At 43.2% G+C, this 16,004-nt stretch overlaps 1 protein-coding gene across 1 annotated transcript in view; it reads right to left on the bottom strand.

The window, feature by feature from the left end:
* The window catches only part of DMRT1 (doublesex and mab-3 related transcription factor 1), a 121,147-nt gene extending 120,587 nt beyond the window's left edge, over window positions 1-560 (bottom strand). Inside the window, exon 1 of the mRNA XM_008066077.1 lies at window positions 463-560. Coding sequence (XP_008064268.1) covers window positions 463-560 — 98 coding nt within the window. The remainder of the gene's footprint in view (window positions 1-462) is intronic.
* Window positions 561-16,004: the final 15,444 nt, after the last annotated feature.

Below are 16,004 nucleotides of genomic sequence, written 5' to 3'. Positions count from 1 at the left end.
CCGAGGACTTGCTGAATGCGTCGTCGTTGGGCATGGTGGCCCAAGGAGAAGCGCAAGAACGCTCCGGCCGCCTGGAGATGGCTACGAAGGAAGAGCCCAGCCGACGGCGAGTCTCCCAGAGAGGAGGCGCAGAAGGCGTGTGCGCCCCGGCCGGAGGTGCAACCAGAGTGGTGAGGTCCGGACACGCCACGCCCGGAGTGGTGGGGGGTTGTGCCTTATTTTTTTCTCTTTTGGCGCGCGCGCGCGCGCGATGCAGAACTTTTGGATACTTTTCAGAACGTTCCCGGGACTGGCCGGGAGGGAGACGGCGCGAGGGAGCGTGGCCACGCCCACCGCCCCCCAACTCCAGCTACCGCGCTCTAGCTGCGTGCAAGGTTGCACCGGCTGCAAGCACCGAGGGCATTGCTGCAGGGTCGTTGCAAGCGCATCATAGGTGCTGAGCCTGGAGACGCTGTGCCTCACCCTTCCCCCGCCAAGCTCTCAGAGGTGTCCAGACCGGATTGCCAAAGTGTGTTGCACAGAGGGAGCTGGGCTCCCAGGTCAGGAGCAGCGTCGTGCATGCTGCTTGGAGGAGGTGCAGACCACCCTGTGGGGTCCTCTAGCTCACTTCCCCCCACAAGAGGCGCACTCTCCAGGTTTGACAGAGCAGAACTTGGCAGGAGCCAACTCAGAAAATGATTTCTTTCTCGCTTAAGAGTGTTAAGTATGAAAATGAGGTTGACGACCAGAGAAAAGAGAAGTCTCTGCATTTATATAGGCAAATAAGACCCCTCGTGGGTGGGGCTCAAGCACGCCAGAACTTTCAAAGATTGGGACTTTGTGTTCCCCATGTATCCTTTCCTGCACCTGTGTTCATATGCTTGCAGGATTTCAACCCCCTGGCTCCAGATACCAATCTACAGTTCCAGCCCTTGTTGCTTCTCATTGCAGGTGCATACAGCTTCTTGCCTTTGTGGCAGCTCACTAAGACTCTGCAGGCACATGAAACTTACACTTTTTTTAAAAACTGAGTTTTTGGAGGGGGTGGTTACACTGATGTAGTATTTATCAAAACCCACTCTACTCTTCAAATCTGTGCATTTTACTTTATGTAATTACACCTCTTCAAAACAAAACAAAAAATGCTCGATCGTTATTGTACAGCCTTTCCTAGGGCTCCCATCCTGAACACCAACCATGTCCTCCCTGCCACTGCACAACTAAGGCCTGCCGACGGGTTCTTCCTCCACACCCACATGTCCCCTAAGACCAGCCCTTCACCTCAAGTATGAAACTCTGCAGTGGCTTCCAGCTGGTATCTCCATGTCTGAGACTTCCAGTACATTCCGTGTAAACAGTTCTTGCAGTGGCTTGGTATTGTTTGCCATGTGACAAAGTAAAAGACCCCAGTCTGATCTCAGTGCATTTTGAATGATCTTTGCTCCCCACTAGCGCTGGTACTCACCGTCTTGATTCTGGGCCCCAAACCTAGGGTATCAGTTCTCCAAAGAAGCACAGCCACCCCACTTGGCTTCTCATCAAAATGGTTGTTCAGTTGCCATCTCTTTCGGCAGTTTGGTGTTCTCAGCACTGGGCTCTGAAATCCTTTAATCTGCCTTTTGAGTTCTAATTTTGAGGCGCTCCCTCTCACAAGCCCTTTCATTCTGTCTGGATTTTTTCCATTAGTCTTCTCTGTCTGAAAATTATTTTCTAAAAAGTTTTCTAGCTTTACACAACACCTCATACCCTACCTGTGAAACCAGTGAAGCTCTACTTCTGATAGGGGCCAGGATGCAATCACTCTAGAACTTCTTCAATGACAACCACTGTTTTGTTTAGGATATCCCATTTCTTTAAAGTCTTCCATGAAAACCCACATGCCAATTACTATTATTCACTATTTTCTTTTTCCATATTTACATTTTAACTGGAGCTGAATCACTCCCAAGGCCCAGTCCAGTTTTAGATTGAAGTAGATGCAGGAAGAAGCAGCTATCAGATCTCAAATTACAGGGAAATACATGTTCCTTATAAGCATCCCCTCACCACAATCTGTGAAAAAGGGATTTAAGCCTCGAGAAAATTTTGGTCTAGGAATCTGTGTGACCAAGTTATGAAAATATAAAATGTTGTGATGAAGTTAATAGCCTACTAATGTTTTTATTCCCAAACCCACAGAGGAGTAACCAGACAGAAGAAGATCTGAAAGGGAGACTGGAAGCCCTAAGAATGAATAGAGTCATACTGGATATTTTGAGTAGCCTGGCTCTGTTGTCTCCTTTCTTCACTCTCTTTTCTAGAAACCAGAGCCTTAAAGATGATGCTATAGGTCTGTATTTATTAACTTAGAAATACGTCCAAGACATACTGATAAGTGGCAGGGAGGGCAATTCTAAAACACATCAGGGTTAGGCAAAAACTTCTTAGATAAGACACCAAAGTGTAAGCAATAAAAGGGAAAATGATAAACTGGACTTCATCAAAGTTCAAAACTTTTATGCTTCAAAAGACACCATTCAGAAAGTGAAAAGAAGTCGGGCATGCTGATTCACGCATGTAATTCCAGTACTTGGGAGGCTGAGACGGAAGGATTGCTTGAGCTCAGGAGTTCTAGACCAGCCTGGGCAACATAGCGATGCCCCGTCTCTACAACAAATCAAAAAATTAGCCAGGTATGATGGCATATGCTTGTATTCCCAGCTACTTGAGAGGCTGAGCCAGGATGATTGTCTGAGCCCAGGAGGTGGAGGCTGCAGTCAGCTGTAACCATGCCACTGCACTCCAGCCTGAGTGACAGAATGAGACCCTGACTTAAAAAAAAAGAAAAAGAAAAAGACAAGCCACAGGCTGTGAGAAAATATTTGGAAAGCATATATCTAAATATATCTGATAAAGGGTTGCACCCAGAATATATTTTTAAAGCTCTTACAATTTAATAATAAAAAAAACAAATACAAATAACTCAATTTTTTAAAAAGTGGAATTTGTTAAGAGGATAGAAAAGCTCCCACAGTGGAAGGGGATCCCAGGGGGTTGCCCCTCAATTTTTTAAATGGGCAAAAGATTTGAATAGATATTTCACCAAAGAAGATATTCAAATGGTGGATAAGCACATGGGAAGATGCTGGGTGTCAGTAGCCATTAGGAAAATACAAATTAAAGCCATTCACACCCACTAGGATAACTATAATAAAATAAGATGGACAATAGCAAGTGTTGGCTAGGATGTGGAGAAAATAGAACTCTCATATATTGTTTTTGGGAATGCAAAATTATATGGTCATTTTGGAAAACTTAACCATATGACCTAATAATTCCACTCCTAGATATCTACCCCCCAAAAAGGAAAAGACTTCTATATGAAAATTCATAGCAGTCATATTCATCTAAAACAATTAAAATGTCCATCAATTGGTGAATGAATAAACAAAATGTAGTACATCCATATAACAGGGTATCATTCAGCCATCAAAAGTAATGAAGTAATGATGCATGCTTGAACCTTTAAATCATTGCGCTATGTAAAAGAAGCTAGGTTCCAAAGATCACCATTTATATGAAATGTCCAGAAGAGATAAAGCAATATAGAGAACAAATAGATTAGCAGTTTGCCAGGGGCTGGGGTGGCAACCTGGAGTAAATGCAAATGGGCATAAAAGATCTTTTGGGGATAACAAAATAGTCTAAAATGGGATTGTAGTGATGGCTGCAAAACTCTGTAAATTTACTAAAATTATTAAAACAAGTGAATTGTATGGTATATAAATTATGCCCCAATTAAATTTTTGAATTAAAAGACAAAAAGAAAACTACCCATGAAAATGGAAGGCCGGGCAAGGTGGCTCAAGCCTGTAATCCCAGCACTTTGGGAGGCTGAGACAAGAGGATTGTCTGAGCCCGCAGGTTTGGGACCCACCTGGGCAGCGAGACCTCATCTCTACAATAAAATCAAAAAATTAGCCAGGCATGGTAGCGCACGCCTGTAGTTCCGGCTACTTGGAAAGCTGAAGCAGAAAAATCACCGGAGCCTAGCAGTTCAACACCAGGGTGGCCCTACTGCACTCCAGCCTGGGCGATGGGGTGAGACTCCAATTCAAAAAAAAAAAAGAAAAGAAAATTAGAAAACTACGATTACGTGCAATATGGTACCATACCATAGACAGGCAAGTTGCCTGTTGTATGTTGAAATACAAACAAGTGAATGTTTATATCTGCTTGAGTAGGTTATTTAATCTTCCCTGTGTGATAGGATTATGGATAATATTCTCATGCTTTGTATATTATCTGATTTTTTAACACTCAGTAGGCATTTATCTCACTATTAAAAAAATAATACATTAATGTATTTGTGAGGCAGTATAGTATATTAATTAAATGTCTGGTTTTGAATCCCAGCTATGTGACTTTAGGCAAGTTACTTAACTGTTCTAGGACTCAGTCTTCTCATCTGTAAAAGGGGGGTAATAATGCCTACCTCAAAGAGTTGCTAGGAAGAGTAAATTAGTTAGTACTTGGGAAGTGCTTGGAAAAGTAAGTGGTACATAATAACGTCTGTTATTGTTGTTGTTAGTTCCTTATTAGGAAAAAAAAGGAGTAGAGAGAAAGCAAGGTGCATATATACCTTCCACATATTGGAAGAGCCTGTGAGGAGACCAAACTCCTACTATATATTAGAAGGCACTGATGACAAATTCCATCGGCTTTGCATCTTGTCCATGGAAAGCTGGTTTTGTTCTAGGCCTTGGCACAGCAGGTCAAGGGAAACTTTTCTGTGGTGTTTCTGACCACGTATACTCTTAAGGACGTCCTATATGAGTCAAAATCTTCAGCTCCCTGTGTCTGCTGGCCTGACCTGATATTGAGAAACAATATCAGGGTGTGATCAGCGCCCCAGTGACAGGTATGAGCAGCAGGCAGAAGTTGGACTGGGAGGGTCTGAAGCATTTAGTGGAAGAGGACCTTGTATGAGATGGAAGACTGAACTGTCCTGTAGTCTCGCAGACAGGAGAAAAGGAGACATTCTAGTTCGTGGGAACAGTGGACGGAAAGCTGGGCACCGGGAGTGAGCCTGTGGGTTGGGGGAGAGGGCACAGACATGCCAGTCTGGAACAGAGGAGTTAAGCTGGAGCCCAGCAGGAGATAAGGTTGGAAAGATAGCATGGCACCTTGCCTGCCAGTGAGGAATTTGGCTTCTATCCTATAGGCAAATGGAGAATGATGGAAGCTTTTGTCCTTGGGGTGTTTAAGGAATGAAAGTGGGGGCTCTGCCAGTCACTGTGCAATTGGAACAAACCATTTGGCATCTTTGAGCCTTGCGTACTTACATGGGGACAACCATATCATAGCGATTAGAGCAATGCCCGGAAAGATGCCTGCCACATAGAAAATGCTTGATCATTGTTAGTAGCTGATGCTGACTATAGTTGAAATTAGAGGAAAAGGAAGAATTTAAAAGCAGATCATGCTGGCAGGGACCTAGTTGTTCAGGAAGATAAGCTGTTCCTGAGGTTGCAGCAGTGAAACCTAAGTACCAGCCACAATCCCCTACGCATTCAAGTTCCCACCAATATCCACTCAGAGGATGGCAGCCAGCATCCTGTGTATGGTGGAAGGTAAGAATAGGGAACTTAGCCGGGCTCGGTGGCTCAGCCTGTAATCCCACGCCTTTGGGAGGCTGAGGTGAGTGGATTGCCTGAGCCCGCGGGTTCGAGACCCGCCTGGGCAGCAAGACCTCATCTCTACAATAAATCAAAAAATCAGCCAGGCGTGGTAGCACGCGCCTGTAATTCCGGCTACTCGGAAGGCTGAGGCGGAAGGTTCGCCGGAGCCCAGCAGGTCGAGGCTGCGGTGGCCGGAAGCGGCCACTGCACTCCAGTCTGGGCAACAGAGTGAGACTCCAACTCAAAAAAAAAAAAAACATAAAATACAATAAAATAGAATAGGGAACTTGCAGTCAGACTGCCTGTACTGGAGTCCCAGTTTTGCCACTTACCAGCTATGGGCCTGTGGGAGAGTCACCCTCTTTCTTTGTGCCTCCCTTTCTTTGTTTGGAAATCAGAAATAACCTGAGAATTATTATGAAGATGCAATGATTGATATGCGCCAAGGGTAAAGCAGTGCCTGCTTGAGAATAAGGACCATCCAAGTGTGAGCTATGATTGTTCTAGGATTCTGTAAGCAAAATTTGAAGCACAAGATTGAAAATGAGGAGAGCTGGGAGGCAAGTTTTAGGATCTGAGCAGTTTGCTAGTTCTTCCCAAGTAATGTATTCCCAACAAGGTTGGTAATTAGGAGCCCAGCTTGGAATCTGGAAGTAAATGACAAAGCCTCTAGATAGAAAACATCTGTCACAAAGCACATCCTCCTGATAGTATCTGAGCATCAGGAGCCAGTCTCAGGCCCTTAAGAAGACAGAGATATATTAAGGTGACACATCATAAGCAGCACACTGGCAGGCCTAGTGAAGGGGAGGGCTGATGGGGAAACAGCACAGCCATAAAAGCAGGGAGCTCAGTGTGTGATACAGCAGCAGCCATTGCTGTTTTATAAGACTGTACAATGACTGGTTTCACAAGTAATGCCCCTGTGAGTTTACCATCAGAAGATTTTTTTTTTAAGCAGGATTTATTGAGTGGACGGAAAAGCTCCCACAGTGGGAGGGGACCCAAAGGGGTTGCCCACCATCAGAAGATTAAATCATACTCTGTTTATTACTCTCTGAATAAGAGAAGAGTATAAATATTTTCAATTTTTTCTCAATAAAATTTGTTCAAATATAAATGTTTTGACATGTAAAAGAAAAAGTTTGTCATCTAAAAAAAATCACTGGACATGATACAATATAAAGGATCAAGAGAAAATGCACTCATAATCCAGAGAAATTAAGAAATGTATTTTGAAGATAATTGTAGATGAGTTTTCAGGATTAACTATTGTTTTGAAATTATCAGTAGACTGACTCCCATTAACCTAAAGAAAAAGAGATGACTTTTACTATCATGAGTTTTTCTTGTAGAATAAATTGCTTAAAACTTCAAGAAGAAATATGATTTAAAATATATTTATTTTACAAAGTTGAGTTTTATGGGGAAATAGTAAGAATATACATTTATTATTTGATATTTTTGAGGACCAAACAAATGTCAAATTGCTATTTTAGGTTTTAACTTACAATGTTTTTATTTTAACTGATTATTTAAAAATAAGTGAGATGATTGCTTTTTAAATTTAACAATCCACCCCAAATTACTATGTATTATGTAAGTACTTCCTTATACAATAGATGCTCTGAAAAATTGAGACTGTCTCAAGAGTTTTCCTGTGCCTTCTGCTGTAAGAGATTCAAAAGAACAAAAGAAACAGTGAAAACAAATCTTGAAATAAAATGTAAGAGTTTCAAGATAAATTGGAAGTTAAAATGTATATCACCAAAAGTGCTCAGATGCATTCTCTATTGGGTCCAATAGCCACTATCTTGCTGATTTCTCAGTTGCTACCAGAAATAAAAGAAGACAAACCAATAGATTAGCAGTGCTGATACTGCTAGGATTAATAACAATGTAAGTACCTGTATTTTTGCCACAAGCCACTTAGGTAGAGAGTTGGGAGTAGTAAAATGAATATTTTGTGGCTGACTCAAAGCTTAAAAATGGAAACTTTAAATAGACACATATGTAGGCTATTATGTATTTTATCAAGTTTTTTTGTAGGCTATTATGTATTTTATCAAGCTTTTTTTGTTTTGTTTTTTTTCAAAAAAAGTCTTTGTCAGGTTTCCACTTTACCAACTAATGGGAGAAAACTACACTGAGTTTTAGAGATATGTTGTAAAAACAAAAATTCACCTAAATACAGAAGAAAGAATGATGAACCAAAAAAAAAAAAAAAAAAGGTGAAGATGGGGTCTTTGATGCCAAGATTTAGGATAACTGTAATCATTGTTAATTACTGATACAAATTATTTAAAAGTCACCTGCAACCAAAAAAAAGCCCCAGATGTAAAAATAAATTACATTTGTTTATATATTTCTATACCACTATTGATAATATTGCTCAAGATTATATGAATATTGTCACAGTTGACTTCAGTGACTTGAAAAATCAAAAGTGCCCTAGGCAAAGTACCGCTTCAGGAACATTGACATAAAGCATATTCCTGGTCCTTGGAACACAAGGAAAACCCATGAAATATTCCCCTCATAGAAAAAATATCTTAACAGTTTTGTTGAGGTGTTGAGGGTTAGTGCAAGATTCATTGCCAACAGTGGCATTAAGCTTAACATTAAGGAGTTTAGAAGAGAAAAACACTTGGCTTGGAGGGGGACAGCAGGCTTCCTGGAAGAAGCAGGATTTCAGGAGAGCAGTATTTGGGTTAATGAACCATATCAAGAATGTGAGGGCAAACTTAAATCTTCCAAGAAGGGACTGGTTCTCATGGTGGGGCATTCATGCAGTTCTGACTCTGTCCTTGACATTTTCATCCCTGGCCCAGTTCCCCAACCCCTAAAATTCCTTGCAGCCTTGCACTGTCCTTAGTGGAGGTTTTCCTCCTAGTATATTAATTTTTGTTTTTAGATTCAAGTGGTACATGTGTGGGTTTGTTACATAGGTATATTGCATAATGGTGAGGTTTGTCTTCTACTGAGCCATCACCCAAGTGGTGGGCACTACCACTTGGGGGGGTTTGCAGCCCTTAACCCCCTCCTCTCTTTCACCCTTAGGAGCCCTCAGTGTCTGTTGCTCCCCTCGTTAGAGTCACCATTTGACTCAGCAATCCCACCCCTAAGTACACACCCAAAGGAACATAAATCACTTTACCAAAAAGACACCTGCCTCATATGTTTATCACAGCACTACTTTAATAGTCATACTTTGTATTTCTCCTGAGCCTATTTGTTTCCAGGAGTCTTACTGAGACAAGGCCGGAATATTTTTATTTATTACTATTCCAGAAATAATAAACGCCGGGAACAATCACAGAGGAAAAAAAATCAAGAATGCCATGAATCGACACACTCTGGCCTGCAAAGTGTAACCTCCTATTCCTCTTCCTGGGAACCCCAAGGAGAAGTGTTCTTGGCTGGGGCTTTCCCAGCCCACAGCCAAGTTCGCCCCACGGCAGCCGCCACCTTGGCCAAGAACCCCTGCCCAGGAGGTTCGCCCACGTGACTGGCGCCATCTTCCTCCATCTCCCTGGCTGAGGAAGGAGGTGTGATTGACAGGAGTCTGTGTTTTCTCGCCCACACGGTGAGGCCAAAGGGCTCTCCACGTGGGAATATACATAGTTAACGCTTATGGGGGGAGGGGATAGAGATAGGGGAGCTGGGGAGGGGGAGGGGATGGAGGGAGGGCGTGGCACATTGGTGTTGGGTGTGGAGGATGAGATTGATATCTTTACAACTGGAGAGTACTATTATCTTCGAATTAGGGTGTCAGATGAAAATACATAAATACTGCATGGGACATACACTGAAAAAACTATTCCTTGTTTATCTGAAATTAAAATGTCTCTTGGTGTTCTATATTTTCATTTGCTAACTCTGGCAATTCTACTTTTAAGAGTATTTGGAAACACCATTATCATAAGGTAGAAGTAGAAAGTAAAGTCCTTTATACCAGGAGTCTGAAAGCAACAATATCCTTACTCCAGATCTAGCCTCCACTATATGATTATATGGCCTGCAGCTAAGGACGAGTTTTACATTTTTTTTAGCGATTGGAAGAAAATTTAAAAACAAACAATATTTTGTGACACATTAAAATGGTATGAAATTCAAATTTCAGTGTCCATAAATAAATAAAGTTTTATTGGAACAGCCACACCCATCCCATTCCTGTGTTTAGCCACTTTGGAAATACAAGGGCAATGTTCAGTAGTTGCAACAGAGACCATATGGCCCACAAATCCTAAAATATTCATTATCAAGTCCTTTACCTAAAAAAGTGTGTGACTTCTGCTGTAGACATCATTTTTGAGACTCCCAGTATGACTTTTTTTTTTAAATGAAGATATATCAAAATAGGCTAACACATTAGAGATATTTCCAAAGTCTTTTGCAAACAGTAGGCTTGGTCTAAAATGGTCATCTTGCCGCTGTCCTTGAGACAGCCCTCCCTCTCCCCAGGCCCCTGCCAGCTACTGGGTAAAAGAATGAACATGACATAGATCCTGCTTTTGCAGAGCTCATGATTACCTGGGGGGACGCCATGTAAATACTGTTCTGCTGGAAAGTGTATTAAGGACAAAGGCACTCTGAGGAGGGAGCAGCTAATTTTGCCTGGGAAAAGAGAGGAGAGTTATGCAGAGACCCCAGCCTTACCAGCCAGACAGAGAAGGCGTGAACACCTGCCTACTCAGAGCATAGCAGGAGCATCAGAGTACAGATGCAATGTGAGTGCATGATAGGTTCCAGAAACAAAAAAAACAGTTATGTTGGCTGAACCAGAGGGGCAGGGAGTGGCAGGTGGGGAAGGAATGACTAAAGATAATAGCTGTCATTAACAAAATTCACATATGCCTTTCTACATGCCTAACACTGTTACAAGTGCTTTCTCTATTAATTGACTTAACTATCAAAAAAGGAAAAGAACCAGAGTTTGACCCAGGCTCGTGTTCTTAACTATACCCTGGAAAGTTCCTGTTGCTCATCTCTCTCTCTTTTAAAAATGTTATTTTGGACTCAAGGGGTACACATGCAGGTTTGTTTCATGGGTGTATTGTGTGATGGTGAGGTTTGGGCTGTCGCCCAGGCTGGAGTGCAGTGGCACACTCACGGCCACCCCAGCATCGACATGCTGGGCTCCAGCGATCCTTCCACTTCCACCTTCCAAGTAACCAGAACTACAGGCATGTGCTACCATGCCCGGCTAATATTTTTGTCTGTTTACTGTAGAGATGAGGGCTTGCCAAGTTGCCCAGGCTGGTCTCGAACCCACAGTCTCAGGCAATCCACTCACCTCGGCCTCCCAAAGTGCTGGGATTACAGGCTGAGCCACGGAGCCCCTCCCACTTATAAACGAGAACATGCAGCCATGCTTTATCAAGTCCTCCACAGTGGTCATGTAGGTCTTGTTCTTTTGCTCTTAGAAACAGTAGTGCAACAAGGACTTTATGGATTTTGAATGAAGATACACTGGACTTGGAAAGAAAAATGATTTAAAAGCACAGTGATCATTATTTTTTTAGATTAACCAGAAGTCCCCTCCCCACCATCTGTGGATGTGGAACACCACTGTTGGAATCTGACAGCTCCAGAGGTGCCCTGATCTTGTGAAAGAAAGACAGTGGGCTTTGGGGCCAGACAGACTTGGTTTCTGATCCTAGTTCTGCTCCCTATGGCCTGCATTCCCTTGGAAAATATACCGAATTCCTCTTCAGCTTTTCACATGTTATTTGGAGATGATGATGCTCCTGGACTATGCAGATTAAATGAGATCATGGATGTGAATAGGTTACTTAAGTGCATAGTATGTAAGAGGGAATTACTTCTTGCCATCATTTTATTCTGCTGCTGTGTCATAGCCCTCAGATGTCTCTGTCTCATCTGTCCCTCTGCCCCTTTATTTCACTTACCTTGCCCAGAACAACTGAACAATCTGAAGAATTGTGGCATGGATGAAACCAGTCACAAAGGACACCATATTGTATGAGTCCACTAATATGAAATGTGCAGTAAAGGCAAATCTATAGATTGATGGTTTCCTAGGACCAAGAGATTGGGGGAAACTGGGGGTGGTTGCTAATGATACAGGGTTTCTTTGGTGAGTGTTGAAGTGTTTTAAAATTGATATGATTTGTATGATATGCAATATATTAAAAACCCATTGAATTGTAAACTTTGGGTAAATTTTATGATATGAGAATTAAACCTCAAGTTTGTTATAAAAAAAAAAATACTCTGGCAGGAAGGTGAGATAGAGGAGACAGAAGGGATGGAAGGACTCAGGAGTAGCAGAGAGACAAGCCTATAGGTCCTGGCCAGCACTGCGCATCAGAGGGCCTTAACTTTAGTCCTGGCTCAACCTCCAACTAGCTGTGTGGCCTTGGAAAAGCCCCTTCACCTCTCTGTGCTTTGTGTGCCTCATTAATAAATGAAGTGAAATAAAAATAAGGAGGTAGAACTTGACCTAGGGTCTCTTTCCTGAGTAAAAGTCAACAATTTGTCTCCTGCCTCGGGCTGGGGGAGGAGAGGTGAGGGGAAGCCAGAGATAGGAGGGGAACAGAGATACTTGCTGGGCCTTGTGCTGCCTCTCTCTGCCCTGTCTGCACCCTGCCCTCCCCTTGAACCCTAGGCCTTTGTTCAGCTTCCCCCAACCCCGGAAGTCGAAGCATGCAGGGGAGACTGTGAGAGCTGGATCGGGTGAGGGTCATGAGGAGGCCAGGACAGAGGCCACACTGTAGGAGAGGATTCCATTTTCTAGTAGAGATTGTAGACCTTGGGAAGGAAGAGACTTGGAAAATGAGTGAAGCTCCAAGACACATTCTCCAGGCAGGGAGGACTTTTCCATCCGTTTAGAAGGATGATGTTTCTAGCATTAGGGTTAGACAAGTAGCATCCCTTAAAATATGGTAGTGAGCTGAACTCAAGTATGCATTTTAATTTTTATTATAGCAAAATGTTGGCACTAAGTACATTTGTATGGTTGTATAACCATCACCACCATCTATCTCTGTTTTTTAAATGTTTGTAATCAAATATAGTACACTTAAAATACTGTATCCTCAATGTTCACTTCCATGAGCTTTTGCATTTGTATGTTTCTATTTGCATGTATAACTGCCATCCAGGTGGTGATACAAACCACTTACAGCACACCAGAAGGCTCCCTCGTGCTCCTTCTCATCCATTATAAGTTTGTTTTTGCTAAATTTAAGTATTTTCCTGAACAAAAAACAAAACATGATTCCTTTGCAAGCAACTTAAGTGATTTTGCAAGTTGCATAGTCAGTATCTCAATGTTTCATTCTGAAAGGTTCAAGTCCCTGTGTACTCTGGCAGGAAGGCACTGTGCTGGCACAGCGAACATGTTGTTCCACAGAAGATCTGCTCTCCTCCAGCCTGTGCACATCCCAGGGCCAGTTCTAGAACCGAAAAATTCTCTTTTTTGTTTGTTTGTTTGAGTAGGAGTCTCACTCTGTCACCCAGGTTGGAGTGCAGTGGCACACTTACAGCCACTATAGCCTCAGTCTGCTGGGCTTAGGGGATCCTTTCACCTCAGCCTTCCGAGTAGCTGAAACCACAGGTGCGCCACCATGCCCAGCTTTTTGTTGTTGTTGTTGTTGTTGTTGTTGTTATGGTAGAGATAAGGTCTTGCCAAGCTACCCAGGCTAGTCTCTCACCCCTGGACTCAGGCAATCCTCCCGTCTCTGTTTCGCAAAGTGCTGGGATTACAGGCATGAACCACTGCACCCAGTTCTGAAAAACTTTCAATGAAATGTGCCCTACATTCCCACTGTATATGGGACAGTGGTGACAACCCTTCTACTAAACAGAGTGCGGAAGACATTCTACTCCCTGCCAGATAATTTGTTGAAGTATCCACACCTGTGCCCTATCAATGACTTCAGAATATTTGCCGGTTCTGTAGCTAGATTCGAAATGACATCTTAGCTCACTTTATCATTCTGTAGCAGAAGCTGAAATCTCAAAGGTTAGCCATAGTCTGTGATTTTTTTTTTCTTTTCAGTATTTAAATCTGGACTGGTTAAGGATAAAGGAGGAAGCAGAGGAGTTAGAGTATAGTTTGTCAGATTAAGAAGCCAACCAGGTGCCGGGCTCGGTGGCTCAGCCTGTAATCCCGCGCCTTTGGGAGGCTGAGGTGAGTGGAATGCCTGAGCCCGCGGGTTCGAGACCCGCCTGGGCAGGCGAGACCTCATCTCTACAATAAATCAAAAAATTAGCCGGGCACGGTAGCATGCGCCTGTAGTTCCAGCTACTTGGAAGGCTGAGGCGGAAGGATCGCCGGAGCCCAGCAGGTCAAGGCTGCGGTGGCCGGGAGCGGCCACTGCACTCCAGTCTGGGCAACAGAGTGAGACTCCAACTCAAAAAAAAAAAAAAAGAAGAAGCCAGCCAGGTGCGATGACTCAGGTCTGTAATCACAGCACTTTGGGAGGCCAAGACGAGAGGATTGCTTGAGCCCACGGGTTCGAGACCAGCCTGGGTAACATGGTGAGACCTCATCTCGACAATAAATCAAAAAATTAGCCGGGTGTGATAGCACGCACCTGTAGTTTCAGCTACTTAGAAGGCTGAGGCGGAAGGATGGCTGGACCCCAGCGGGTGGAGGCTGCGCAAGCCATGAACGTGCCACTGCACTCCAACCTGGCCGATAGAGTGAATTAGGGGAAACAGATAATAAAGGACATTTGAAAAAGGCTTATATTAATCCCAGAGAGAAGAAGAGATCACACAGCTCTATGCAGGAAATCCAAAAAAGGGCAACAACTAAAAGGCACTGCGGATCTGTAGCTCCAACTTTTCTGCCTGCATATTGGCTCTTGGCACTTCTTCCCTTCACTCCACGACCTGCGAGAGCCAGTGGGTTTTATTCCCCCACTGTCTCCTTAGAGTTTCTGGCATGTGGTAACAGTCAAGAACCAGGAAGCAAAGGATAGAAAACCACTAGAAAAGCCAAAGCAGGGAGAACAGGAGCCAGCACTGGTGCTTCCAAGTGTAGGTACCTGGAAAAAGAAAGAAATAAACCTTAGGGGAAATGTTTTTTCAATTAAAAGAAATATAAGCACTTGGAATTGGGCAGAATCGACCAGTGAACATGAGGGAAAACCCTTTTTGTAAACTCTGTGGGAATGAGGCTAATAAAATTTAAGCAAATGAAAGAAAAGGAAAGCAAGGAGCACATTGGGATTTTAAATTCTTAGCCTTCTTAGCAGAAGAAGTCAATGGGGAGTCAATATAACCATACACACAGGTGCTGAATTTATTTGGCAAATCAAAACCATGGAGACTTAAGGGAGGGGATTTTTTTTTTTTTTTTTTGAGTTGGAGTTTCATTCGGTCGCCCAGACCGGAGTACAGTGGCCGCTCCCAACCACCGCAGCCTCGCTGCTGGGCTCCAGCAATCCTTCCGTCTCAGCCTTCCGAGTAGCCAGAATTACAGGCATGCACTACCACGTCCGGCTGATTTTTTGATTTATTGTAGAGATGAGGTCTCGCTGCCCACACGGGTCTCGAACCCGCGGGCTCAGGCAATCCACTCACCTCAGCCTCCCAAAGGCGCGGGATTACAGGCTGAGCCACCAAGCCTGGCTAGGGAGGGGATTTTTAAGGTGAGTTCTGTGGACTGTCTGGCAATAGCAAGATGCATGTAATTTTATTTTTCTAAAAATAAATTCCAATATTCAGAAATTACTGGGCTTTTCTGTATGTCTTAATATATGATCAGTTTGGAAGCATGGCTATGGCTATTTATGAAGCCAGTGTTATCTCTGGTAAGTTCAAAGTTTTATGAAATAAGCTCATTTTGTTTTCCAATACTCCTCATCCTTACTTTATGCCTACTTAATTTATTTCTGAGATAAGTGTGTTGAAGTGTCCCTATAAACACAGATCTGTTAATTTCATCTCCTATGTTAATTGGGGCTTGCCCTATATAACTTTAAGCCCTGCTATTAGGGGCATAAAGACTCACGATTATTACATTTTCTCAGTGGATTGCACTTTTTATGGAGAGCAAAATGTCTCTCCTTTTCACTTTTAAAGAAATTTTTAAAATTTTAGGCTGGCCTTGGTGGCTCAGCCTGTTATCCCAGCACTTTGGGAGGCCAAGGCGAGCAGATTGCCTGAGCCTGCGAATTTCAGACTAGCCTGAGCAACTTGGCAAGACCTTAACTCCACAATAAATAAAAAATTAGCCAGGCATGGTAGAGGAAGACTGTAGTTCAGGCTACTTGGAAAACTGAGGCAGAAGGATTGCTGGTGCCCAGAAGGTTGGCACTGGATTGGCGGTGAGCGTGACACTGCACTCCAGCCCAGGTGACAGAGTGAGACTCCAACTAAAAAAAAAAA

The sequence above is a fragment of the Carlito syrichta genome, unplaced genomic scaffold (assembly GCF_000164805.1).
Source record: "Carlito syrichta isolate Samal-C Ts95f unplaced genomic scaffold, Tarsius_syrichta-2.0.1 Scaffold308839, whole genome shotgun sequence".
Taxonomy (NCBI): Eukaryota; Metazoa; Chordata; class Mammalia; order Primates; family Tarsiidae; genus Carlito; species Carlito syrichta.
The sequence above is the reverse complement of the archived record's forward strand: the minus strand, read 5'-3'. Positions and strand labels throughout refer to the sequence as shown.